At 41.8% G+C, this 25,979-nt stretch overlaps 1 protein-coding gene across 1 annotated transcript in view; it reads left to right on the top strand.

Moving 5' to 3' along the window:
• The window catches only part of mmp17a (matrix metallopeptidase 17a), a 198,326-nt gene that overhangs the window by 96,940 nt on the left and 75,407 nt on the right, over nucleotides 1-25,979 (top strand). Inside the window, exons 3-4 of the mRNA XM_074691085.1 lie at nucleotides 9,289-9,421; nucleotides 12,766-12,901. Coding sequence (XP_074547186.1) covers nucleotides 9,289-9,421; nucleotides 12,766-12,901 — 269 coding nt within the window. The remainder of the gene's footprint in view (nucleotides 1-9,288; nucleotides 9,422-12,765; nucleotides 12,902-25,979) is intronic.

Here is a 25,979-nt window from a genome sequence, read left to right on the forward strand (position 1 = left end):
TCCCATAATATGCTCTACAGCGCCACCTAGGCACACTAAAACGGCCCTAATAGGTGCAAGGAATGTCCTAGAGAGATGAAACCACCACCAAAATGTTCGTCTTATTCTGTTGGACACAGTGGGGCCAATACCATGATAGTAGGGCCAAACCGGCATGAGCCCCGAGGACCCGTCTAACGCTGCTTGCAGCTTTAATTTGTTGTTGTTATTGAATCTGTTTTTTTTTTTTTTTGCAGCTCAGAAAAAAAAAATGCTTAACATTGGATTTTTTTTAAATCTGTTTTTAATATTATTTCTTTTTAATTATTATTATTATTATTATTAGGGTCCTCGGCCTACGGAAGAGGGCACTTTCTAGCAAGCTAGAAAGTGCCCTCGGCCGAAGGCCGAGGGCACTATTGTTCCTGCTGCGTTTCTTTCTTATTATTAGGGTCCTCGGCCTGAGCCAGGGCACCTTCTAGCAAGAGCTAGAAGGTGCCCTCGGCCGAAGGCCGAGGGCACTATTGTTCCTGCTGCGTTTCTTTTTAGGGTCCTCGGCCTGAGCCAGGGCACCTTCTAGCAAGCTAGAAGGTGCCCTCGGCCGAAGGCCGAGGGCACTATTGTTCCTGCTGCGTTTCTTTTTAGGGTCCTCGGCCTGAGCCAGGGCACCTTCTAGCAAGAGCTAGAAGGTGCCCTCGGCCGAAGGCCGAGGGCACTATTGTTCCTGCTGCGTTTCTTTTTTTTTTTTTTTCTTATTATTCCACCCGCCCCGAGAACGCAAATTACACCCCCTAAACATGCTCCAAAACTCACCAAAATTGGCACGCACATCAGGATCGCGTGAAATTGCGATTTGATACCAAACATGACCCCTGACATCCCATAATAACCTCTGTAGCGCCACCTAGGCACACGCTAAGGGCCCTAGCTCGGGCTAGGAATGTCGTAGAGAGATGAAACCAACACCAAAACGCTCGTGTCATCGAGACGCAAAAATCATACGCTGCTACCCTGGACCTATCTCCAACAGGAAGCCGGCTATTTGCCTCACAAAATTTTAAAAAAAATTTTTTAACCCTTTCTGCAAAAATTAAACCCACTGAAACCAAAAATGGTACATGCTTGAAAATACCATCACATGACAGATTAGACCCTGCTCTCCAAAAGTTGTTCAGGAAGTTGTTGTTTCGGGCCCGGTTTTCGAATGGCAAGCCCTCAAAGCTGCCGACCGCTTTTGGCCGATTCAGGATTTCTCCATGTTAGCAGATGAGGAGAACCGATTTCAGGTCAAAACACACATTCTACTAGTGTCGCATTTGGGCCTCTAGACAAAAAACTAAAAGTCATAGAGCTTTAAAAATTACATGGTTGGATTCCTGACAAAATTCCCTACAATCATATGATATTTTTACACAGATTAAGCCAACATTGTGGCCTACAGGACAAGTAGTTCGGACATTGCTCTAAAATAAAAAATCCATTTCCAGCACTTTTCCACCGCTTTTCCAACGGTTTGTGACGCATTTTGGCTTCTACAGAAAAAAGTATAACTCGTACAGCTTTAAAAATGCCAAAAATGGATTTCTCACAAGCTCTACTATCAAATATGATATTTTTGACACAGATTGGGGTAAAATTGTGGACTCTGTGAGGACTTCTTTACATTACATGCCTGATCAACTCTCAGTCTCCACTCTGTTTGGGGTTCTGTCACGCTAATTAGAGTTCCAAGCATGCAGCAGGTGATGTCATTCAGCACAGCAGAGGATACGTTGCCATGGTATCAACTGACTCCCAGACATCCCATAATATTCTCTCAGAGCCATTAGGCTCACTTTCACCCTATGCACACCAAAACAGCCCTTACTGGGGCTAGGAATGTCGTAGAGAGATGAAACCAACGCCGAAATGTTCGTCTTATTTTGATGGACACATTGGAGGGAAAACCGGCAGGAGCCCGAGGACCCGTCTAACGCTGCTTGCAGCTTTAATTTTTTCTTATTATTATTCCGTCCGCGCTTTGAACGCTAATTAGACCCCCTAAACATGCTCAAAAACTCACAAAAATTGGCACGCACCTCACAATTACGAAAAATTTTCGTTTGATACCAAACATGACCCCCGACATCCCATAATAATCTCTCTAGAGCCTAAAAATCTCTAAAAACCACTCAAAAACACACAAAAATGGCTCTAGCTCGGTCCAGGAATGTGGTAGAGAGATGAAACCAACACCAAAACGTTCGTCTCATTGAGACGCACAAAAAATATAGGAGGTATTTTTGCGTAGCTCCAACAGGAAACCGGCAATTTGCCCGCCAAAATAAGAGTTTTCAGAATTTTTTGCCTTTCTACAAACATTAACTTGTCAATAACCAAAAATGGTACTGGCATGAAAATTGACTCACATGACAGACCAGACCCTGTTCTACAAAAGTTGTGGGGGAATTCGTTGTTTCGGGCCCGGTTTTCGAATGGCGAACCCTCAAAGTCGCCGACCACGCAATGTTAACAGATGGGAGAGGAGCTTCAGTGAAGCAGTTGGGCCTCTAGACAAAAAAGTAAAAGTCGCACAGCTTTAAAAATGACATGGTTGGATTCCTCACAAAACGCTCTTCAAGAAAATCATATTTTTACACAGATTAGGTCAACATTCTGGCCTACAGGATGAGAAGTTTGTCCTTTGGGGAATTTGATCCTCCTGCACTTCTGTGATGATGTCACACACTGATTAGGGGTTCCACACAGCTGGTCACATGACTCAGCAGAGGCAACAATGACTCTCTCCTCCATTAAAGTGCTTATTAGACCCCCTGAACATGCTCAAAAACTCACCAAAATCAGTACACACATTTCAAGCATCAAAGTCTTCAATATAATACCAAACATCCCATAATATTCCCTCTGTCCACATTCTGACACATTAAAACAGCCATAGCAGCCAGTAGGAATGTCCTAGAGAAATCAAACCAACATCAAAATGTTCATCTTATTGAGACGAACAAATTACTTGCTGACACCCTGACCTTTCCCAGACAGGAAGTTGGCTATTTCTCTTCAGCATAGCAGAGGATACGTTGCCATGGTATCAACTGACTCCCTGACATCCCATAATATTCTCTCAGAGCCATTAGGCTCACTTCCACCTATGCACAGCAAAATGGCCCTAACTGGGGCTAGGAATGTCCTAGAGAGATGAAACCACCACCAAAATGTTCGTCTTATTCTGTTGGACACAGTGGGGCCAATACCATGATAGTAGGGCAAAACCGGCATGAGCCCCGAGGACCCGTCTAACGCTGCTTGCAGCTTTAATTATTATTCCCTCCTACGCGTGTCCTCAAATTTGACCCCCTAAACATGCTCGAAAACTCACCAAAATTGGCACGCACATTCTGCAAGTCCGAAAATTTGATTAAATGAAAAAATTATCCCCTGACATCCCATAATATGCTCAATAGCGCCACCTAGGCACACGCTAAGGGCCCTAGCTCGGGCTAGGAATGTCGTAGAGAGATGAAACCAACATCAAAATGTTCGTGTCATCGAGACGCAAAAATCATACGCTGCTACCCTGGACCTATCTCCAACAGGAAGCCGGCTATTTGCCTCACAAAATTAAAAAAAAAATTTTTTAACCCTTTCTACCAAAATTTTCTCCTCTGAAACCAAAAACGGCACAGGTTTGAGACTACCATCACATGACAGACAAGACCCTGCTCTCCAAAAGTTGTGAAGGAAGTTGTTGTTTCGGGCCCGGTTTTCGAATGGCGAGCCCTCAAAGTCGCCGACCGCTTTTGGCCAATTTAGGATTTCTCCATGTTAGCAGATGAGGAGAAGAGATTTCAGCTCAAAACACACATTCTACTAGTGCCGCATTTGGGCCTCTAGACAAAAAACTAAAAGTCATAGAGCTTTAAAAATTACATGGTTGGATTCCTGACAAAATCCCCTACAACAACATAATATTTTTACACAGATTGAGCCAACATTGTGGCCTACAGGACAAGTAGTTAGGCCATTTCTCTAAAGTGAAAAATCCATTTCTAGCACTTTTCCAGCGGTTTTGTGACGCATTTGTGCTTCTAGAGAAAAAAGTATAACTCGTACAGCTTTGAAAATGCCAAAAATGGATTCCTGACAAAAATTACTATCAAATATGATATTTTTGACACAGATTGGGGTAAAATTGTGGACTCTGTGAGGATTTCATCACCAGAAGTTTTTCTTAAACCCCCCTCTCCACTCGACTTCTCCTCTGTCATGCTAATTAGAACTCCACACATGCAGCTGCTCATGTCACTCAGCATAGCAGAGGATACGTTGCCATGGTATCAACTGACTCCCCGACATCCCATAATATTCTCTCAGAGCCATTAGACTCACTTCCACCCTATGAACACCAAAACAGCCCTAACTGGGGCTAGGAATGTCGTAGAGAGATGAAACAAACGCTGAAATGTTCGTCTCATTTTGTTGGACACATTGGAGGGAAAACCGGCAGGAGCCCGAGGACCCGTCTAACGCTGCTTGCAGCTTTAATTACCAGGATGTTTTGTTACACCAGAGTAAAAATGGACCAAACACAAACTGCATTACTTTTTGTGGGAAGTGTAAAGGTGTGTTTATTAGTTTCCAAATATCCTTCTTTTTGTTCAACCACTCTGTTGATTAAAATCTCTCATTAGGTGAAAATATGATTTTCAGTCAGACAAAGCAGTTAAAGTAACAATGGTTGTTCAGTTACATATTAATTTAACATCCACTGTTTAACTTTCTTTCCTTTTTATCAACATGAGTTACTGAATCTATGTGTGGGTTTTCTTCAGACGACCTCAAAATATCATTTTTATTTTTCTGTACTCAGAGAAGTTTTGTTTGCTCTCCACCTTTCTCTCACATACTTTCTGCTTCTTGGATAATTAGTTGTTTGATTGCTTGAAGCAGTGGTTGAACTTTACACACATTGACATTCAGGATGTTATTTATTTCTGCTTTACAACTCCAGCTCCAGAAATGTTTGAGTCCATATTCTCAATTCATGCACAACACCTCAGAAAATCTAACCGGCAACCACCTCTGCAGTTGGGACAAAGCTACCTTTAGAAGAAAAGGGCTGGTCATTTGGGATGCAGGAGATGTTAGACAATAGTTTAACGCATTAGTGGTGTGTGTGAGTGTGTGTGTGTTTATGTTTTAGTCTTGAGGTGTGCATCTTAATGAGCCAGTACAAAGCAGACTCTGTCATCTTATTGTTGGCTTCAGATTTAGTGAGAATGAATTTGTTGTACAGGCCAGATTCTGCTCTCTTCTTTCAGTGCTTCTATTTATTTCTCTTATCTTTACTTCAAGGGTGAGGACCCAGGAGGAGCGCACCGTCGTTGTTTGGTTTATTAGGTTTGAAATGCATGTAAATTATTTAAGCTCTCCATTTTTTCTCCGTCTTTATTCCCACAGTCTTGGTTTTATCACTTCCTCCTGTCTCGGGGAGACTAAAATGTGCTTAATTATTTTGTTCTCCTTATCTGGTAATGATTTTTTGTGTCTTCCTTTGAACTCAGGTGACTTGTGTGCAGCCTTTCAGAACTACAGCAGCCATTCTCACCTAAACACAGTGACATCCCCGTATATAATTTAGCAGCGTTCAGCATGTTACTGAGCTCTTTGGCAGGTTGTGCTGCTTTTTTTCCCTCTCTCTGTGAGCTACGGTGTCAGGGTTTAAATTAGTTGCTGGCTCCACAAAAAAAAGTTTGATGTACTGAGTTTATGAGTTGTGTGTGTGTGTGTGTGTGTGTGTGTGTGTGTGTGTGTGTGTGTGTGTGTGTGTGTGTGTGTGTGTGTGTGTGTAAAAGGGAGTAGTGGTTTTGTAGACAGCAGATGTAATCCATCACTTCAACACTTTGCTTACGGAGAGGAACTTTAACCTGCTCCTGTCTCTGTTGATGCATACACAGTCACACCATGTGAGCGATAAGCATACACTGTGTCTGTTTACCTTGCCTAAACATGAAAAACATATCTGGGTGTTATTCTTAGGTGGTCCATAAACTGCCTGTAAATGAGGGCGCAGAAAACTGGTGTCAAGTGATTCTCATTGAGGTCACAGGTTTTTTGATGTGCTTGTGACAGTGTCACCAAAAAAAAATCAAATGAGAGAAGTATTACAGTGAATTAAATGAATAAAAGTGTAATTAATGAAATAAAGGATAGTTGTCCATGTGGGGACAGTGCCTCTGGATTGGCAGACGGAGGTGGTGGTTCCCTTTTTTAAGAAGGGGTGTGTTCCAGCTACAGAGGATCACTCTCCTCAGCCTCCCTGGTAAGGTCTACTCCAGGGTGCACAAGAGGAGAGTCCGACGGTTGGTAGTCCCTGCCGTGGAACACTGGACCAGCTCTATACCCTCACAAGGGTGCCAGAGGGAGCATGGGAGTTCACCCAACCGGTCCACATGTGCTTTGTGGACTTGGAAAAGGCTTTCGACCATGTCCCCTGGGATATCTTGTGGGGTGTTCTACATGAATATGGAGTCAATGGCCTGTTGTTCAGGCTGTTCAGTCTTTCTATTTACAGAGCTTGGTCTGTATTACCAACAGTAAGTCAAACACGTTCCCAGTCAGGGTTGGACTCCACCAGGGCTGCCCTTGTCACCGACTGTGTTCATTACTTTTACAGGGCTCTCAAGTGTCACGCATTGAGCGTGACAGTCACTCTTTTGGGTCTTTTGTCACGCACTCCCGCCACACATTGTATTTCTCACGTTGAAAAAAATGCCCACAGAGAGACTTCAGACTTGACTTGGACTCGTGAGCAATCAGTATGATCTCTCTTTTCCTGGCGTATAAACATTATGAAAACTAGGGCTGAACGATTTTAAGAAAAGATTGAATTGCGATTTTTCTGGCAGATATTGTGATTTCAATTCGATTCACGATTTTCTTCAAATCAAGCTTTGGGATATTCACATGTAGGGCTGAACGATTTCAGGAAAAGATCTAATTTTTTCTGGCAGATATTGCAATTCACGATTTTTTAATCATCAATATTGATGATAAATAATCTGTTTTCATCAACTTCTGCTCCTAAACAGAGGCTTTGTGTTGTTGACCTGCTTACCAGCACTTTAAACATATAGATTGTCTACAAATTTGTAAAACAGAATGAGTATAATACTTGACACAACAGATCCTGAGTCAGTCAGGAGCGCTGCAAAAAATTGCTGCTTTGGCGATCTCAAAATTGCATTGTCTAAAATTGTGATTTCGATCTGAAAACGATAAATTTTTCAGCCCTAATGAAAACTATGAAATGTCTGATCAGCTATGGCGCATCATAGATATGACGTCTGGCGGTCCCGCACATTGGTACATGAGATATGGGAAAGGAAGGTTATTGAGAGGTGATGAGCAAGATCATGATGTTCTTATATCAGTGAGTCAGTTAGTGATGGTGGACAGAATGGCGTAGCAGTGGAATCGTAGTCCATGGCATCCAGAGCGGTGTCTAGTGTGACCAAGGGGTAGCAAGTACAGGATGAACAGGAGGGGGCCAAACACCAAGCCTTGGGGGATGCCATGTGTAACTGAGATAGTTGCTGATTGAGATGTAGTGAAATCTGTCAGAAAGGTAAGATCTGAACCATGAGCATGCTGAGCCAGTGAAGGCAATGTATGATTGCTTACAGCTGAGGGGGATGGAGCAGTCGATGCTCTCAATGAGGAAGAGAATGTTGAAGGAGCCGTAGTCAGCGGCAAGTAAGGGGTGATTGGTGATTGGTGTGCTGTTCTGTGGTGGGTTCCGAAGCCAGATTGGACTGTGTCATATAGGAGGTTGGGGTGGAGATGGTTCTGAAGTTGAGAAGAGATGCAGAGTTCCAATATCGTTCCACTGTGTCCAAAGAGCATCTTTTACACTCTGACCTCAACTCAAAAAGTACTTTTTTAGTATTTTTAAGGACTCTGCTTTCACTTTTCACAATGCCTGTTTTATTGTGAATTGCCCCTTTATTCATTTTTACCTGTGCACAATCCTGTCAATAATCCACTTTTGTACTGTTGCTCTGTAGTGGAGCATTTCACTTCCAAACTTTGCAAGAATTAAAGTATTACACAACACTTAGACACAGCAGTCTGAACTGCTATAAATCTAAACTGCAGACAGTTTATTTTCACAGAAACTCTTAACATTTACTTTGTTTTACTCTTCTGTGTGCAGTGGGTCAGGATCACCTGGGACTCACATTAAGATGGTCTGACCGTTGCTGTTTCTTAGCCCATCTCTAGGTACAGAGGTTAAAACAATGTGTCTGCTGATTTCAACTTTAACAGAGGACAAAACACTTAATTGGCAAACTTTTAGAAAAATAGCATCTCCACAATCTTTGTTGATTCATGGACTCAATTCTACTTTCCTGCTTCCTCTCGGGTTCTTTCACCAGCATGCTAACCCCAGGCATTAAAGTAACATCGTGGAAACTCTTCCAGGAAATTGTTGTTATTTCTTATTGTGCCTGTTGTTGCTGAGGGTCAATTTAATTTCCCTGCAAACCTTTGCCAAAGCTTCTGCAGAGATGGCAATCCTCAGGATGATGGGGTGAATATGAGGCGGCCCAGAGCTGAAGGGAAGAGTTAATGGGATTTTTGCCAACGTTGTCTTTACAGGAGGGTTGCCTTGCAATCGATCGGTGTCACTCATCTCTGATGAGTACTGATCAAAAGCCTATTTAAAATCTGCCATCTCTTCTCTTCTCTCATAGGCTGTCAGGAGGAGTGAGGAGGCAGCTTTTGCTGAGCTGAGTTTGATGAAGGGAGAAGAGAAAAAAGGGAAATAACAGACAAAGGGAATCTCGAGGGACAAAAGGAAGAAGGGAAAAGAGAGGAAAAGAGCAGCACTCAAGTTGAGGCTGGCGTGCATCCATCACTCCGATCAATGCAGTCAGCAGAGCTGCTTTGATTGGCAGCAGCTTGATTGGTTTCCTGTGGAAATGGAGTTGCACTGTTAACCTTTATTCATACAGCCTCTGTTATTACTGGATTAAGTTTCCCTTGTAAACCAATTAAGTCATTATGTTCTTTGAATTAATGTCAAACACATTCACTGTGCTTTGCTTGAGCTCAGAAGTAAGACAGAAAACAAAAAACTACACACAGCTGCTTCTTTGCTGAGCTGCTTATATAACCCGCACAGGCATCAGCACACAGTATCTACACACTGTCAACAAGAGTGTGTGAGACTTTCTCAGCACTTTTCAAATACTAGAAGTCCTTGAAATGATAACCCTTGATCTCTCATGTCATCTGTTTCTCTTCTAGGACTGGCTGAGCAAGTTCGGCTACCTCCCGCCCCCTGACCCCGTGACCGGCCAGCTTCAGACCAAGGAGGCTCTGACCAGGGCCATCAAAGCCATGCAGAAGTTTGGAGGGCTGAAGGAGACTGGAGTCTTTGGTATGTGACTTCTGTTTGTTAAAGGAGAGAATCGGTCATTTGACTGAAGCAGGAAAGATTGATAAAAGCACAACTTGGGTAAAGGGTTTGGGGTGAAGGGCTAGGGGGGCATAGATTGCACATTATTTGCATATTATTGGTGAATAACACAGCACTCGGCTGAACCCCACAGACCTACGAGACCCGTGAGCGTGAGACATCTATAGGCAGTGCTGCCACAGTTACTTTGAAAAAGTAATCTGCTTAATGATTACTGATTACTCCTTTAAAAAGTAACTTAGTTACTTTACTAACTAATTAATTTTAAAAGTAACAAAGTTAGATTACAAGTTACTTTGTTAGTTACTTTCAGCAGCTATTGAAAACACATGCAGCTGCATAATTTGGTAATATTGTGTGATGCAATTAGATGAATTATAATACGAGTTTACATGTTTTGTTTTAAAGTAACATGCAGACATTGGTAGTCATAAAACGTGGACTTAACAACTGAAAACAAAAATATTCATTTCATACATTTTGAGTTTCAAAATACATCTAAAGACAGTTTTTGCAGTAATATTTTTGGTACACTACAGCAATATTCACTTAAATTTTAGGTTTAAATTGTTTTCTTTAAATGCTTTGTTTTACTCGAGTTTGGTTTTTATCAGTTTCATTTTTTGTTAAAGCTGTAGTCTTTTGATCCTGCATTTGTAATACAATAACCAAAAATAATTGTTGCTGCAGTGTGGGCTCACATAATCCTCAGTACCCTGCTCAGGGGACCCCAGTCTGAAAAGTCTGGGCACGTCCCTGCTTCCCACCGGGTGCCTCGTTGTAGCCTATTGCCTATTGTACTATAGCCTGTTATGTTGCTCTGTTCCTCAACGGATGGATTTGAGCTAAACGGAGGGTTCAGCTCATGGAATACAGGGAGTTACAGTGACAGACGGGACTCACCTTTCCCCCAGGTAAAAGTAAAACAACTTCTCAAGCGTTAATGTCCGCAGTGGGCTGATCTCCCTTTCACTGATTCCTAAATATTTCAGTCAAAGATCTTAAGCAAACTGCCAGCACAGAGTGAACAACAAACTGTAACACTGTCATCTTTAGCTGACAAACTCAAAACAGTGACTGTGTTTCCAGCTAGAAAACGCGCATCTCTCCTCTCCCTTCTCTGTTTACCTTTGTGTGCTGGCTGCTAACACGTGAGCTGTTCACATGCTGAAAACGTGATGAACACGTGACTCCCGTCACTCCCTGAGATGCAAGAAAAAGACATTTTGATTTTTCTTGTACAAGAATAATGAAAAGAAAAGTAATGCACATTTACTTAGTTAAGTAACTTTAATCTGATTACTGTTTTGGAAATAGTAACACGTTAGATTACTCGTTCCTGAAAAAAGTGGTCAAATCAGAGTAACGCGTTACTTAGTAGTGCATTACCGGCATCACTGTCTATAGGTTACCTAGAGCTCCGAAACCACAAGTTAGCCTGTTTCTTCTTTGCTGTTATTCATCAAGAAGAATGGATTAAAGTTTAAAATGATGTAACAACGGGTTTGCAGAGGTCTGCTGAAACAAGCTAGCCAATGTTAGCTAATAGTCGTTATCTAGCTAACCTGTGGCTAATCCTGATAAAGACAAAGTCTGTCTCTGTGATTTCTTTTACAGCATTGCTGGCAAGGATCTCATTCATCAACATTTAAACTCAAAATATTCATCAACATCAATCTACAGCTCTGTCACATCAGCAGCAGAAACCAGAAACCCCAAAACATCTGAACAGGAGGAGAGTTATTACATAGTTGTAAACCTTAGTTTGATCCATCCCACTTCTCGATGAACAACAGCAGAGAGAAACAGACTGACTTGTGGTTTTGGGGCTTCAGGTGAATTTGTGGATGTCTAATACTTTAGGGTCTCATAAGTCCTGTGGGGTTCAGCCATAGACTGTCAATGGGTCCAGCCAAGTTCTGTGGTTATATGCAAATCATGGCCTCCTAGCCCTTCACTCCAAACCCTCCCCTCCACGAAGGGCTGAACGATTTTGGAAAATAATCTAATTGCAATTTTTTTTTACCAATATAGCAATTAAGCATGCAATTTTTGGGGGGTTATATTTATCTTCTATATTATTCACATTATTCACAAGCAATAAACTGTTCTATAGTATGATCAACAAAACAAAGAATAGTGTAAAATACAAATAATTTTTTCCTGTTTGCCGGGCCTACATGTCATGTTTACGAATAACATATTCCTTTATATGACGAGTGGTGGACGGGATGTTGTCATCTAATTTCTTATGGACCTTTATGCACTTTCTATACTCTTTCTTACTTTTGTTTTCTTAAATGCTGCGGTGACTCCTGAATTTCCCCTCGGGGATAAATAAAGCATTTTCTATTCTATTCTATTCTATTTATGTAACTATTACAATCACAGTAGAATATTGCCTGATTGGTTTAACTTTAGGCCTTATAGACCTGTGGTAAAATTATCTTAAATTACCTTAAATAAAATCAGAGAAAGGAACGAAGATCTGCAGAACAACAGGCCTGATATAAACAATAAAATGAAAAATAAATATGAATCCTCTCGTCTATGGATCTCACATAAAATACAGTGCAGAAATGTAAATAAGACCAAATCTCTGGCTCAACCACTGAAATATGTCAACATGTGGAGTGCACTTTTTTATAAAATGAAAAAGAAACACTGTGTGAACATAAATTTTATTAATTGTATATAAATCTTACTGATCTCTCATCAGTAACAAAACACAAAGTAAATGCACTTTTTTTTTTTTTTTTAATTGCAGCCTTTGTTATTTGAAAATCATATGCTATTACATTGTGATGCCGGTTTATATACGATTAATTGTTCAGCCCTACCTCCACGCCAAAAAAGTGACAAAATGCAAAAAATGAAAAAAAGCACAGTAAGCAAAAAAAAAAAGTAATCAAATGAAGAAAATCATCATTGAAATTATCAACTGTTATTGATAAAACAGTGACATCAAATAAAATGATTTTAATTCAAGAACATCAGAATGCAAAATTTACAAAAATTAAACAATATAAAACATTTGATGTTTTTAAATTAAGCAAAATGTTATCACTGCCATCACCTGTTTTGATGCCATTTTTTTTTTTTTAAATACACATTTTTTTATTGCCATTGTTTCTTTTTTTCAGTTTTCAGGATGTTTTTTCAGTGCTAAATTTTATTTCAATACCAAACTTTAAAGTCATCATTTTGACACCATAAACTTTCACCTAATTTTATTTACTTTCCTGAATTCTGATTCAACAACAGCTTTTATCTGACACAGCCAATTTCCGTTGTTTTGCCTCCAGACCAAGCCACACTGGGCCTTATGAAAACACCCAGATGTTCTCTGCCAGATGTGTCTGAGGCAGAGGGGACAATGGGCCGCAGGAGACGCAGCCTGACGCCCCCCAACAAATGGAATAAGAGGCATCTGTCCTGGAGGTAGGAAACAAAAAAAGATATCAACTAAACTTGACACAGTGTTGATTTCACGAGAAAAAACTCCTTTCTGGTTCGAAAAAGAGAAAAATTCAGCAGGTTACACTTCTACTGCATTTGTATATAACCATGTCATGGGATAACTGAAGTCATAGCCTTAAAAAAACGATCACACTTACAGTTTGAGCATCGTTAAGGTTTGATTCTGTGTTTAATGTACAACACTTCTCAGTGCTGGACGCATTAAGTGTTTGTCTTAAAGTCTTTCTCCAAAGTGACAGAGTGCTGCTGAAGGAGCTTTGTAAGTCAGTGTGGATTAAATGAAGGACAGCTACTCTGCGGAGTGGTTTGGGTGTAATTTGTGCATTATGTTCCTTTCAGCCTGGAGCAGTTCAGCACAGACTCCGTTCAGGACATCACGTCAGTGCAGCTGACAGAAAGTCCGAAATTCCCCATCCCTCCCCCGTCCCTCCCACCGTCCTCTGGTAGACTCAATTAGACGACTCCTCCTCCAGCTGGAAATCTTCTGCTCTCCAGATCAATTTTAAGGAGGAAATCTTGTAAATCTGACAAGCTGATCAGAGGGACATTTGATAAACAACACACGTCTGTCCTCCAGTGGGGTCCTAGGAGTCCTCATTAAATCTCCAGAACAGGCCCTTACCTTAAGTGATGAAGAGTTGGTGGTTCAAACATCCCCACTGTACGTTGCTGCTATAACTATTGATGAAATCTGGTTTCAATAAGAACAGCACTTGGTATGTTTGACAGTTCTAACATCAGTGATGGCATCGTGCCCTTTGGTGGCTGTGCTGTAACCTGATTATCCTGGTGCACAGGAAATAGTGCTGACAAAACTGCCCAGAGAAAATGAGATACATTAAAGCAAAGTCTCATGCAGAGTGTACCTGTCCACACCGTAACCCTCTTTCCACATACTGCCTGGCTACCATAAAACACACCTCTGAATGTGGAGTGGAAGTGGGATTTTAAGCAAAGCTGCTGACTTAAAGGGATACTCAGGGATGGAACAAGTTGGGTCCTATCACAAGGTTTAGGGCAGAAATTACCCCTACAGCAGTGTTTTTGTGCAGCAGAAGCCCAGAGCGCACACACCAAACACCCCCTCCCTGCTCCTCTGCAGGTTTCCTCTGCACTCAGACGGGGCCATATTTTACTTGACCAAAAACACAAATAAACGGACTCCCACTGAAAAAATCTGATATCGGTCTGCATTCACGCTTTATTTAGAGAATTTTTAGCGCGCTACTTTCACACAAAAACACAGCTAAATGAGGTTCTAGTTCTCTAATAGTTCTCATCATGTCGTAAAACGGCGCTACCTCCGCTGCAGAGCCACAGCTGGCTACAAGGCGCTCACTGCTTAGTGTATCAGTCTGCGCGCGGCGTGCCAGATACAAACACACGCAGGTAGTCTGCCAGGACGAAGAGACACGATGAGAACTAGAGCCTTATTTAGCGGTGTTTTTGTGTGAAAGTAACGCGCTGAAAATACGCTCTAAATAAAGTGTGAATGTAGACATATCAGATTTTTTCAGTGGGAGTCTGTTTATTTGTGTTTTTGGTCAAGTAAAATATGGCCCCGTCTGAGTGCAGAGGAAACCAGCAGAGGAGCAGGGAGGGGGTGTTTGGTGCGAGCGCCTTGGGCTTCTGCTGCACAAAATCACTGCTGTAGGGGTAATTTCTGCCCTAAACCTTGTGATAGGACCCAACTTGTTCCATCCCGGAGCATTACTTTAAAGCGCTCGAAAGCCCTGTTCCCAACAAGCAGTCTGGTTTAGATCAGTACGGTTTGGTTCGGGTTGGATCAGCAAAGCCTGGTCTTGTTTGTGTTTCCACAGCCAACCATGCCCCCGCGTGGAAGGGTGTGTGTAAGTTGGATGCCAATAGCCACATCAGTTAAATAATAGCATGACACCATACCAGCGTGACACAGTGTACCCCACTAATAAATCCAACAGAAGTAAAACGTGACACAGTAAACAAAGAGTGACAATGGAAGACATGAGGCAGTTTGACCAGTGAATAAAAACACTTAATGTCCATGAATCAGTATCATCATCAGTGCAGCATCCTAACGTTACTTTACTCAGTTGTGAGATTCTAATCGTAATGGAAACACCAGCACTGTACTTAATCAAAAATTCAGAAATATTGTTTTTATTTTGAGAAAAAAAAATGGAAATGCAGATTGTAAAAGGACTTCATTGGGAAAGCGCTTTTAGCTGTCAGGCTGCCATGCCCTCCTCAAGGGCACCATGGAAATGCCCAGGATGTGAGCTGGCACTTTACCAGCAACCAGCTCAGTGTGGCAAACCTTCAAAGTATTACACAAAATTGAAGACGAATTGTTCTAAAAACCATTTGCTATTCTTTGAAATAGCATGCGTTCATTTAACTATGCAATATGTTTGTGAGTAATGCTAGAAAGTCTGTTCTCACAGCACATACGTGTGCAGGCTCCACCGCCCTCATTAAACCATGAAATGAAATAATGCTCAGCCAGTGCTCAGCTTGTGAACAACAAAGCTCTGATCACTAAGACCTGCTTTCGATGCGCCACTACACCGACATCATCGCCTCTTCATTTTTCAGAAGCACTGCCAGAGGTAGACTATGAAGTAATCCATGGGACGGCAGAGGATTGTTAGCGAAAAACTGAACATGGAGATCAATAGCCGGCAAGTGGATAATGCTGCCAGAGGACTTTGAGAGGTTTTTGCGGATGTTTGAATCATTTTCTCACCATAAGTCTGGCTTCATATTGGAATCAATTTCAGCCGCCGTGGAGAAACAGAACAAGTGTGATTCAGTCTCTTTAGAGCCATTTTTCAAGTGTACACTTGGAAAGCTTTCGATACATTTGACTTCTTTAGTTGTAGTGTTATTTTAATGGTGGAGGAGGGGGTTTGTACTCCTTTATTTAAGGAGGGAATATTGTGGGGTGCCCCTGTGATAAAACTGATCGGCATCTGTAACAAACTGAGACACTAGCAGACGTCTGTGAGGGAGGCTGTGAAACATGAGGCTGGTTCCACAAAATGCACGTTGACCAGTGTGTGCAGAATATGAATTAACACATCATTTAAGAGCAGGGAGCCAATGCACAGACAACTGCACACACAATATAAATATGTATACATCCTGTGTTCATGCTCACACACGTACACACAGGTGTGAGTGCATTGCCTCCCTCCTGGTGGGCTTTAACTTCCTTTTTTCTTTGTGCTGCTGCCAGTCATACACAGAGCTCCTGTCAGCCGGCTCCTCTCTGAAATAAGACAGGTTTGTCTTCAGTCCAGAGAAGCGCCTTTGTATTCACAGCACTCTGATTTGTAGAACAGTGCGCTGGCTTCAGATCCGGGGAGATTTCCATATAGTGCAGATTTTCAGTAAAGCACCATAACAAAGCATTGATATTCTGCATAGATTGGCCTCCTCTATAATTCTCCTGGTGGGTTTTCTGTTCTGTCTCTTTCAGCTGGTGTTGTGGCACTTGCATAGTAATTCCTCTCTCCACTGCTTGGTTCAGAAATTTATATCATCTGAGGGTGTCCTCTGGTGTCTCTGCTTAATGAGATGATACAGGTGGACACTGCAGCTGACAGACTGGAGATCATTGAGGAATAGATAATGAGCTAAATGTAACATAACAAACATGTTCCCTGTTTGTACCTTTCTACAGCAGATCAGCCTGTTTAAAGAACACAATTCATGCTAATGGGAATTCTTTGATAAAGTTTGGAAGGCAGAGTTGACATTTTTATTGATGCTTTCGAGAAGGTTTGTCTATGCTCTGTTTTAATTTCTCAACAAAAAGCAGCATGCTGCCTGACCTTGCAATGCAGGTGTGGCAGCCAGAATCCATATCCGCCATCCAGTGGATCCACGCTGCAAAACTCCAAGCTGAAACACAAGCTGCTTTTCAGAGAATGACCGGACCAATCCATGTTATTTTAAGACAAGGGGGGTGGTAGCTAGGAACACAGTTTAGCTGGTGTAAGCATGACGTGTTTGCAAACCTTAACATCAATCAATCAGTTAATCACTCATTATTTATAGCACCAAATCCCAAGAAACGCTAGTCCAAAACACTTTCCATTAACAGGACTAGACACAATGACATAATGATATTTCACTTTTATTTTATTAGCAAAGACCCAACATGAAGACAAGATAGGAAGTCTGATCTCATCTTAACCCACCATGAGTACAGAGCTTTACAGCTAAACCTATAGCAGCAGAATTAAGAGCTGGTTCAGGCCTGATCCAGCTCTAACTATAAGTTTTATCAAAAAGGAAAGTCTTAAGTCTCCTCTTAAAGGTTGAGACTGTGTCTGCTCCTCGGACCTCAACCGGTAAGTTATTCATAAGAAGAGGAGCCTGATAACTAAAGGCTTCACCTCCCATACTACTTTTAGAGACCCGAGGTATGATCAGCAGACCTGGTGCTGAGAATGCAGTGATTTAGGACGCGGTCATACTGGCAAAACGTACCATGCTTAAGTACACTTCAACCCTGAAGTCCTGCTCGTTTGGCCAGTGTGACTGCAACCATGCCATTCTTGGTCACAATTCACTTCTCTGCTTTGGCATGCCTCAGAGAGGTTGGCTTCATGCACAAGGAATGATCCATGATGTAGGTTTGCTGCACTGCTCCTCTTGACGATCATTTTACACGGTGGAAGGGTGTTAACGGGCTATGTCTGACCAAAACAGCGTACCATAAGCTAAAAAGTCCCTAAAGTTGTTGTGTATTGGTAATTGTTCTTTGTGTCTCGTGCTGACTCTGATGAGATTGCACTTCCTGTAAACAGATGCTTCATGATGACGTAGGCGAGCCATGCCTGCGCCATACGCCTGGTTCATATCAGAGTAGTGTGACCGCTGGCCGTACTCTCCAGCAGGAGAATGGTGCAGTGGGAACAATTGTGCTTGAGTATGGTACGGTTCAAACATCCAGTGTGACCACGCCCTTAGACCATTAAAAAGGTACCATGAGCTCTTGAAAGCCGCGTTTCCACCAAGCAGTCTGGTTTGGTTCAGTATGGTTTGTTACAGTTAAGCCTGATCCTGTTTGTGTTTCCACAGCAAACTGTGCCCTCTCATGGTAGGCGGTGTGTGACCCCAGGCTCAGCGGGTCTGGTGCGGCTCCCACATGTAATCCGTATCATTAAAATCACTGTTGTAGGCTTACATTAGCCCTGCACAGTGCGAGTCCGGTTGCAGGAGCCGTACGGCACAATGGAAAGAATCTGCAAGAAGTCTATCTTTTCGGGACGCCAGAGAGGGTCTGCGTCAAGCTCATGAAATATGACAAGCTATAGAGGAAGTGAATTGCCGGATGCGTGAAGATCTGTTGTTTTTTAAAATAAAATCAGTGAACAAACAAATGTAACTTGACTCTTCTTTGACAGCACAGTCGCACTAGTAATAAATGTAAACATTACATCACACCAGGTGACACGAGGTGGCATTTTGACAACAAGGGACGACGAGAGACTCATCCTTGAAGTGGGCAGTCATCTCATTTTATATGACACATCCCATACTATTATAAGGATAATACAACAAAAGAAAAAAAAAGTTATTAAAAATAATAAACATTAGAGGAATAAAGGTCTTGCGCAAGTCCAGACAAGAACTAGAATCCACGTGAGCTTCTACTCTCGCGAGTGCCCTTTCCGTACCCGACACCGGAGCCAGCCACAGCCTCTATCTGGAGCTGATGTGAGAGGCAGCTTGTGGAAAATCTGCACGGTATCTGGACTGCAACCGTTCCGGAGCCAATGTGAGCGCAGCGTAAGGCGGATGCCGAAAGATGCAGCTGTTAAACAATATATGACGCCGTGGCAGCACGACACAGTTTACCCCGCTAATAAATCCAACGAAGAAGAAAAACGCAACACAGTAAACAAAGAGCAACAATGGAAGACATGCAGCATTTTGTCCTCTGTGATTGGCATGTAGCTCTTTGATACAAAGAAAAATCAAGCTTTGTTTCAGAGAAGTCTGTGTGCCGCCAGGAGAAATACAACGGCTGTCGAAAGGTAAGTGGTGATTCTTTTGACCAATCAACGGTCTGCAGGGTGTTACTCCACCTTCTGAGAGCGGATCAGTTCAGTCTGGAACCCATACCAAAGGGTCCCAAAAAGTGTGACAGCTCGTTTCGGTTATTTGGGGATCTGTCCGGGGATAAGTCAGTGGAAACGCCACAAAATGTGCACCATACCGAGACGAACCGAACTGGTCTGCTTGGTGGAAAGAAATGAAGGCGCAATTTTTCTTAAGACAGGAGCAAGACCTGTGTTTGACCTGACATCAGCTGCCTGTCTGGCGGACGTTTTAAAACCTGTCTTTTTCCAGCCTTTGACAAATAAATAAATATCTAGCTGTAAGAAGTAGCAATGTAACAATTTGCAGGTTTTATTGTCTTTAATCATTAAATGCTTTATGAAACAGTCACCTGTGTGTTTACAGTGAAGACACACTTCTTGTGGGTTGATGGGGAAACGCTAAGCTTCACAGCTCTTTCCAGAGCTCTTCATCGCTGCAGATATATGTTTTTATGCCTTTGACATGAAACAGAGCAGGACTTTAAAATTTTGCAGCATTTAAAACCTAATTTCCGTGCCAATCCCAATCAATCAGAGGTCTCCCCTCGTAGTCTGCCTGGAATAGTTTAATTAGATCATCATATTTGCTTAAAGAAGCAAACAGACTCGCCCACTCAGTCCTGATTTAGCGCCTCACAGTACGACTGACAGAGTCCGTTTGACTGGTGCTTCACACTCTCTTCTGCCTGCTCACACACATCAATCAAACCATTATGTTGTGAAAATGTGCCGAGTAGGTGGTGAGTGGTGAGTGTCAGTGATTTCATAGAGGCAATAAAACGCTAAGAGCTGAGGCCAGGAAACTACTCATTTAAGGGAATTGGAATCAACTAATGTCTTTCTCCGCAATTGAAATAGAAGTAAATGATTTTTTTTCTTAATGTCAGAGTCTTTGTGCTGAGGCCGATTCCTTAATCCTCAATTTAACTCCTGCTTCCTTTTGTTTCATTCCCTCACACACTTGCCCATACAGCGCGCTGCTCACAGCTCAGTACGTTAGCGCAGACTTCTGTAACAGCCTACTGTTTGCTCATTATCTCATATTGTTCAACCATTATCACAGCAGACAGCCTGGCAGCCATTAGCAGGCTGGCTGATAACTCAAACAGATAGGTGGTGGAGTGAGCTGAGAGGAGAGGGGAAGTTACGGAGGGGGTAAAAGTTTCAAAAAGAAAACAAAGAAGAAGAGAAAAAAGTAAAACGCAACACTTAGTGTCTTCTGTCTGCATCCACTTAGTCTGAGACTCATTGAGGCTTTCCTGATGAAACACTCGGTTTCAAACGCGCCACCTGTCACCTTTATTTTTTGACTTGCATATTATCTCTTCAGTTACCGTGTTAAAGAATAATCCATCTATTGGTGCTCTCTCATTACCATTAAAAATCATCATGTAAGTTTACAGTGTCATCCAGCCCATTGAAACCTGGAGAGTAATTTTATTACACTGACATTCCCCACTGTTGTTTTCTGAGACCTGCATGTAATAGCCACCGTCAGAAACCCCCAAACCCAGCTCGGGTGATTAGAGCGGTACTCAAAGTCATAGGCGGTCTGTAATGACAGCATTAAACGTAGCCATAATCATAACTCAGCAGCAGGGGTCCATCAAAGTGCTAATTATAGCTATAGCTCACAGTTGTTAGAGTGTGTTAAGGAACACCACAGCTGTGCTGAAAAGCACCTAGCTCTGGGACTTTGGGTAGTGATAAAGAAGCCACTGGCACTAATGACCAGGCATAGCGAGGCATCACAAACCTTCCTTAATTCTCCTGCTCCTGTGGCGACACAAGAAATAATCAGAATACTCATGAAGTAATTAACCTCAAGCAGTTTTATTTGATTTGATTTCTGTATGATTTGGTATCCTGACCTTTACGGGAGGACTTTTAGTAAATGTCAAATATCAGGACTGAGCTTTTGACTTTAATATACCATTTACAGCCCCTCATCAAAGGACATATGTGCCTTTTTAATATGAAACTGGAAAGCCGAAGAGTCTAAAACTGTTACTGAACAATCAACACTGACGCTAGACTTAGGCCATGTCCACATGTAGGTGGGTACCTTGGAAACCGCATATATTTTTATTAGGGCTGTCATTTTAACGCGTTAATTAAATTAATTAATTACAGCGCAAATTAACGCGTTATAAAAATTAATGCAGATTAATCTGGATCCCAAACCTAGGAGGCGTTCAAAGACGCACTTATTTTCACATGTCTAGCATTTACTAACCGTTTGTCCTACATGGAAAAAGTGGTGTTCTCGTCAGATTTTCAAATTTCCGACAGTCCCTGAATGTATCACACGTGATGTCAGCAACATGCTTTGAACCGGGGGGGAAGAGAGAGCGCTGTTAAGGGGACTGCCATCCACATCTCGTTTATTCACGTCCTTTTTTGAAAATCTACAGAAAATCAACCGTTTGCTCTAGCTCAATTCTGTAAAAAACAGGTAATTTTACACTCTTTACTGCATCAAACAAGCCCTGAATGATCGATATATATCCTGTATTTAAATCTAAAGAATTCTTTGAAAATTTCTTTCCATCTCCCTGGTGTCATGTTTCAGCTTGGGGCTGCTCTGCACCAATGAGCAACAGTTTGTGTGTTCAGAGCATGTAAAACTGAAAATACTTCACTTTTCTTTGATCCAAGACTTGAATAAAGTGTTTTGTCCATGGTTCCTCACAGTTTTTAGCCTTTAGCCCTGGTTCTCCTGACCTCGAAGTATAGAAGTTCATATTGCAGTGAAAATTGAGTCCTCATCGAGTAAAAATGTGAACAGTAGCAAAAACTGGCCTAAAAATCAAATCAGCTTACCTTAGGTGCAGGACTGTGTAGATTTTGTAAAGATAGAACCATAACACTTTTTTCATGTGTTCCTTGTGCCTCAGGGTACCTAAAAATGTGTTGTATAGATTCCCACCTTATTTTTAAATGTTTTTTAATGTCTTTTAATGTAATTTTAATGTCCTGGAATTCAAATTCTTTATTTTGGGAGCTTAAGCAGATATGAGATTAAAATGCGATTAATTAGATTAATTAATTACAAATCCTGTAATTAATTAGATTAATTTTTTTAATCGCCTGACAGCACTAATTTTTATATGTTTACACCTGTCATCCACATAAAACCGCAGCTTTACATCACTAAATATTATGCTTTGTGAAAACTCTGGCCAAAGTGAAGACTTTGGTCTTGTCTTGGTCTAGGGTCTTAGACTGAGACGGTGGTCTCAAAGAGAATTTTAGCCTACAGAACCCTGGCATGCTGCAAGCTGCAAGCTGCAGCGTCCAATGATGCAAAATTATTATTATCACATCCCCTCCAAGATAGAAATAAGCTTTTACACAAATTAAGTAGTTATCTCATCATCATTTTGCATCACCTTTAGATTATCATCATGATCAGAATGGACCGCCCTGTGCTCTACCCACTCATCCACTTACTTCCTCACTAAATAGTGTAGTATCTGACATGTCTTGGTTTTGCGGTTATTCTGGTGTTGTTTAAAAAAGGTCTCAGTTTATGTTTCAGAACAAGAACATTATTTATTAAAGATCAAGATGAATTTAATGTCAGACTTGCAGTTCACAAGGCATCTTTCAGAAGCCCGTCAGACCTTCTCTTGTTTATTTGTCTGTATTAAAAATAAATGATTAACAGCGACAGATATAAGGTACATCAGACTTGTAGATGCAAGGGCCCCAAAATGACTGTTCGCCTGGAGCCCATGTGGCTTAAAGGTGCCGTATTCTGCTCCTTTTCTGCAGTCTAATATGGATCATTGATGTCTTCATGAAATGGTAGTAACATGTTTTGGTCCAAAAAGCCAATAAATCAAGCACAGCAGCATTGTTTCCAGGCTCTCATAGCCCCTCAGTTCAGAACGCTCTGATTTAGTGGGCGTGGCCTTCATATGTAAATGAGCCACCGCTGATACCGCCCCGCTCTTCAGCGTCACTGAGAGCGACGCCACGAGCTCCGAGTGCACAATGTCTAGAAAACAGCGAAGCTCGTTTACGTAACATAACAGGCTAACTGCAGCCAAAGTTAGCATCCTGAAGCTAGCACAGAGACAGGGGGACACTGAGGAAAAGCTCTTCCATCTGCTCCACAGCACACAGCATTTAAAATACTCACATTTCCAAGGTCCCAGGTTTGTTGGTGGATGGTTGGTAATGCGCCTGGATTCAGGACCAGTCTATTCACTAGCCCTCTGTTGTACTGTCCAAAGTTGGAAGAGCAGTCAGCCGTAAAGTGACTAGCACACACATGCACAGTTTTACTGAGTGTAGCTGGAACATTTCCTAGATAAATGAACTTGAGCCACTTAGTCTTGTCTTCTTCTGTGACGGGAAGCTTGTGCATGGAACTATGTGGCTGTTTGCAGCTGTTGCTGGAGAGATTTCTCTCCAGCAGGGAGTGGGCGAGGAGGGGGTTTGGGGGTATCTGCTCTGGTGGACCAATCAGGTCAGACTTGCTCCTGATTGCTCAAAAAAGGGAAGTTGGCAAATCCCCCAAATCCAAACAGCTTGTTTTAGGTCAGGATTTTACATTCACAGGGTTTGTCATTAAATATCACATTTTGTGGGCTGGGAGGAAAGACAAAGACCCACAAATTTCACTAAAAGACTTAATAAAGTGATTTTGCATAATATAGGACCTTTAAATTTATAGCGTGGAAGCAGAATTGTTAATAGACAGGACACAGGTGGTTGTTCAGATTGTCCTGAAACAACATTCAAAAAGGCTTCAGAAGTTTACCGTCTCAGGAACCAGACCCCTCTTAGTCAGCCTGATCCAAAAGGATATTTGGTAAAGTTTTACTTTTAAAGCTTTTAAAACACGTCTTAAAACCCATTTTTATTCTTTGGCTTTTAACTCCAGCAGGACTTAGTTTCTTTGCCTGGTCTTATTCTCTTTTATTTTCTTTTATTCCATTTTACTTGCTTTTTATTTGCTTTCATTGTTTTTACAATGTTTTTCTTTTATTTGTCTGTTTTTACTTATCTGTTTTTTTATTTTGATCTACCTGTACAGCATTTTGTCTACAGCTGTGGTTGTTTTTTAAAGTGCTCTATAAATAAAGCTGGTATGGTAAAGTTTGATAGTTCAATTTCCCAGGAATCAAACAGCAAGTGTTGAAGTGTTACTTGGAAAGACCCTCTTTAACATGTTCCAGCCAGATGAGCATGTTTACAGGAAGTTTCATTTTAATGGTGAAGGGTGGTCGCCTATAGTTTGCCCAAAACAGGAAAATAGTGACATCACTGAAATGATAGAAGAGCAAGAGAGAAGTCTGTCTGTCTATCTGTCTGTCCAGAGGTGTGTGTGCCATATCTTCTGATTAAACACAATTGCTGCAGTTGATTTGTCTCCAAGTTGCTATTCTAGTTTGATCAAAGCATCATCTCATGGCTCAGGCAAAATATTGACATGTATATTGTAAATCATGATATGGCCTAAAAATATTGAAAATGAATAAATAAGAATAAAATGCCATAATGCCCAGCCCTAATGAGACTGACTATCATAACCTTGTTGTGTTTGTTAAATCTGTACATGTTTGAAATACTTCCTGGGCCACAGTTTGAAAAAACAGGATTTTCATCTCTCCTTGACTCGATTTCCGTTTGGCTTACAGATTCTGAAACCCTCTCTCAGAGCTAACAGCCACATCAGAAGATTGTGCCTCTTCTGAGAGTCTAACTTCTTATTGGTCATCACAGATCTATCAGTGTACCTGTATCACAAAGCAGACCTGCCAGGAGAGTTTATGGACGATGTGCTGCATAATCCCATGCTATTGAAGCTTTCAGCATTCATCTCTCTGACGCCATTTGAAGCCACCAACCTGTGAAATTGCCCCGTGGTACCTTAAGAATGGGAATAAGTATTATTGAGTGTGATCTTATTACAGTCCCATTATGTTTTTCACAGGTTTCATATCGCTATCTCGGGGCTGGTCACTGTGATAGTCAGGGCAGATGAAGACTGAAGGATAAATGAGACTCTGACTGAAAGGAGAGGAGAGAGATTTGTGGGGAGGGAGTTGACTCATGCAGAGCCTTTTAATTTAATGTCTTTCATCTTTAGCCTGAATGTCACAAAGAGGGAGTGTGTGTAAGTGTGTGTGTGTGTGAGGAAGACATGGAGAGAACTACAAGAAGTTCTTGGTAGTAGACAGCATGGGTAAAATATTTTCTTGTTCTTTTTCTTGGAGTGTTGGAGTGTTTCTGCTGCTAGAAATGCATATGAGCACCTGAATCACCACCTGCGTACCAGCTTTCAATTTTCATGGTAATCAGCTTACGTCTGCGGCGGGTGGCAGAGCGCAGGAGGTGAATAATATTCTGAGCGTGCCTGGTTTGTGTGCCTGTACTTTTTAGCGTCACTTTTGATGTGGGCTCATGTCTCTGTGGAGGAGCGGAGCTGCAGGAGGGAAAAGCCAGCTGAGAGGCTGAAGGCAGGGACGCTGAAAGAGTCTTAGAGGGTTTTTTTTTCCTCCTGTTTCTCTCTATCACTCCATTCTCTCCTCACTCTCCTCATCTGAATCATCACTCTGCCCGTGCACAGGTCTTAAAGTCTGACACTGAAATGAAGAGTCAAGTAGGTGTAAGGTGGGGGTTAAGTCTGTGTGTGCAAACACTATGCTGTGATATCACTCTGAGCTCATACATACTGTATGGAGCCTGCATGCAGACACACATTTACACACATTAGCCTAATTTACTCTCAGGAATCTATCAAATTAAAGTGGAGATGGTGCCATGGAATTAAAGAGGTGGAGAAAATGAAGTCCACCTTAATCAAACCTCTGTCCATCCAACTCATTTCAAAGTCTGTCAAATAGTTTGAGAAGCATGACGAGTCACAGACCTGTCTGCTGCTCACCTCCCTACGTCATGCTTGGTGGTGTCATTACAGTTAGAGAAAC

The sequence above is a fragment of the Halichoeres trimaculatus genome, unplaced genomic scaffold (assembly GCF_033239565.1).
Source record: "Halichoeres trimaculatus isolate MK-OKI-2021-1 unplaced genomic scaffold, fHalTri1.1 fHalTri1_scaffold_16, whole genome shotgun sequence".
NCBI classification, from domain to species: domain Eukaryota; kingdom Metazoa; phylum Chordata; class Actinopteri; order Labriformes; family Labridae; genus Halichoeres; species Halichoeres trimaculatus.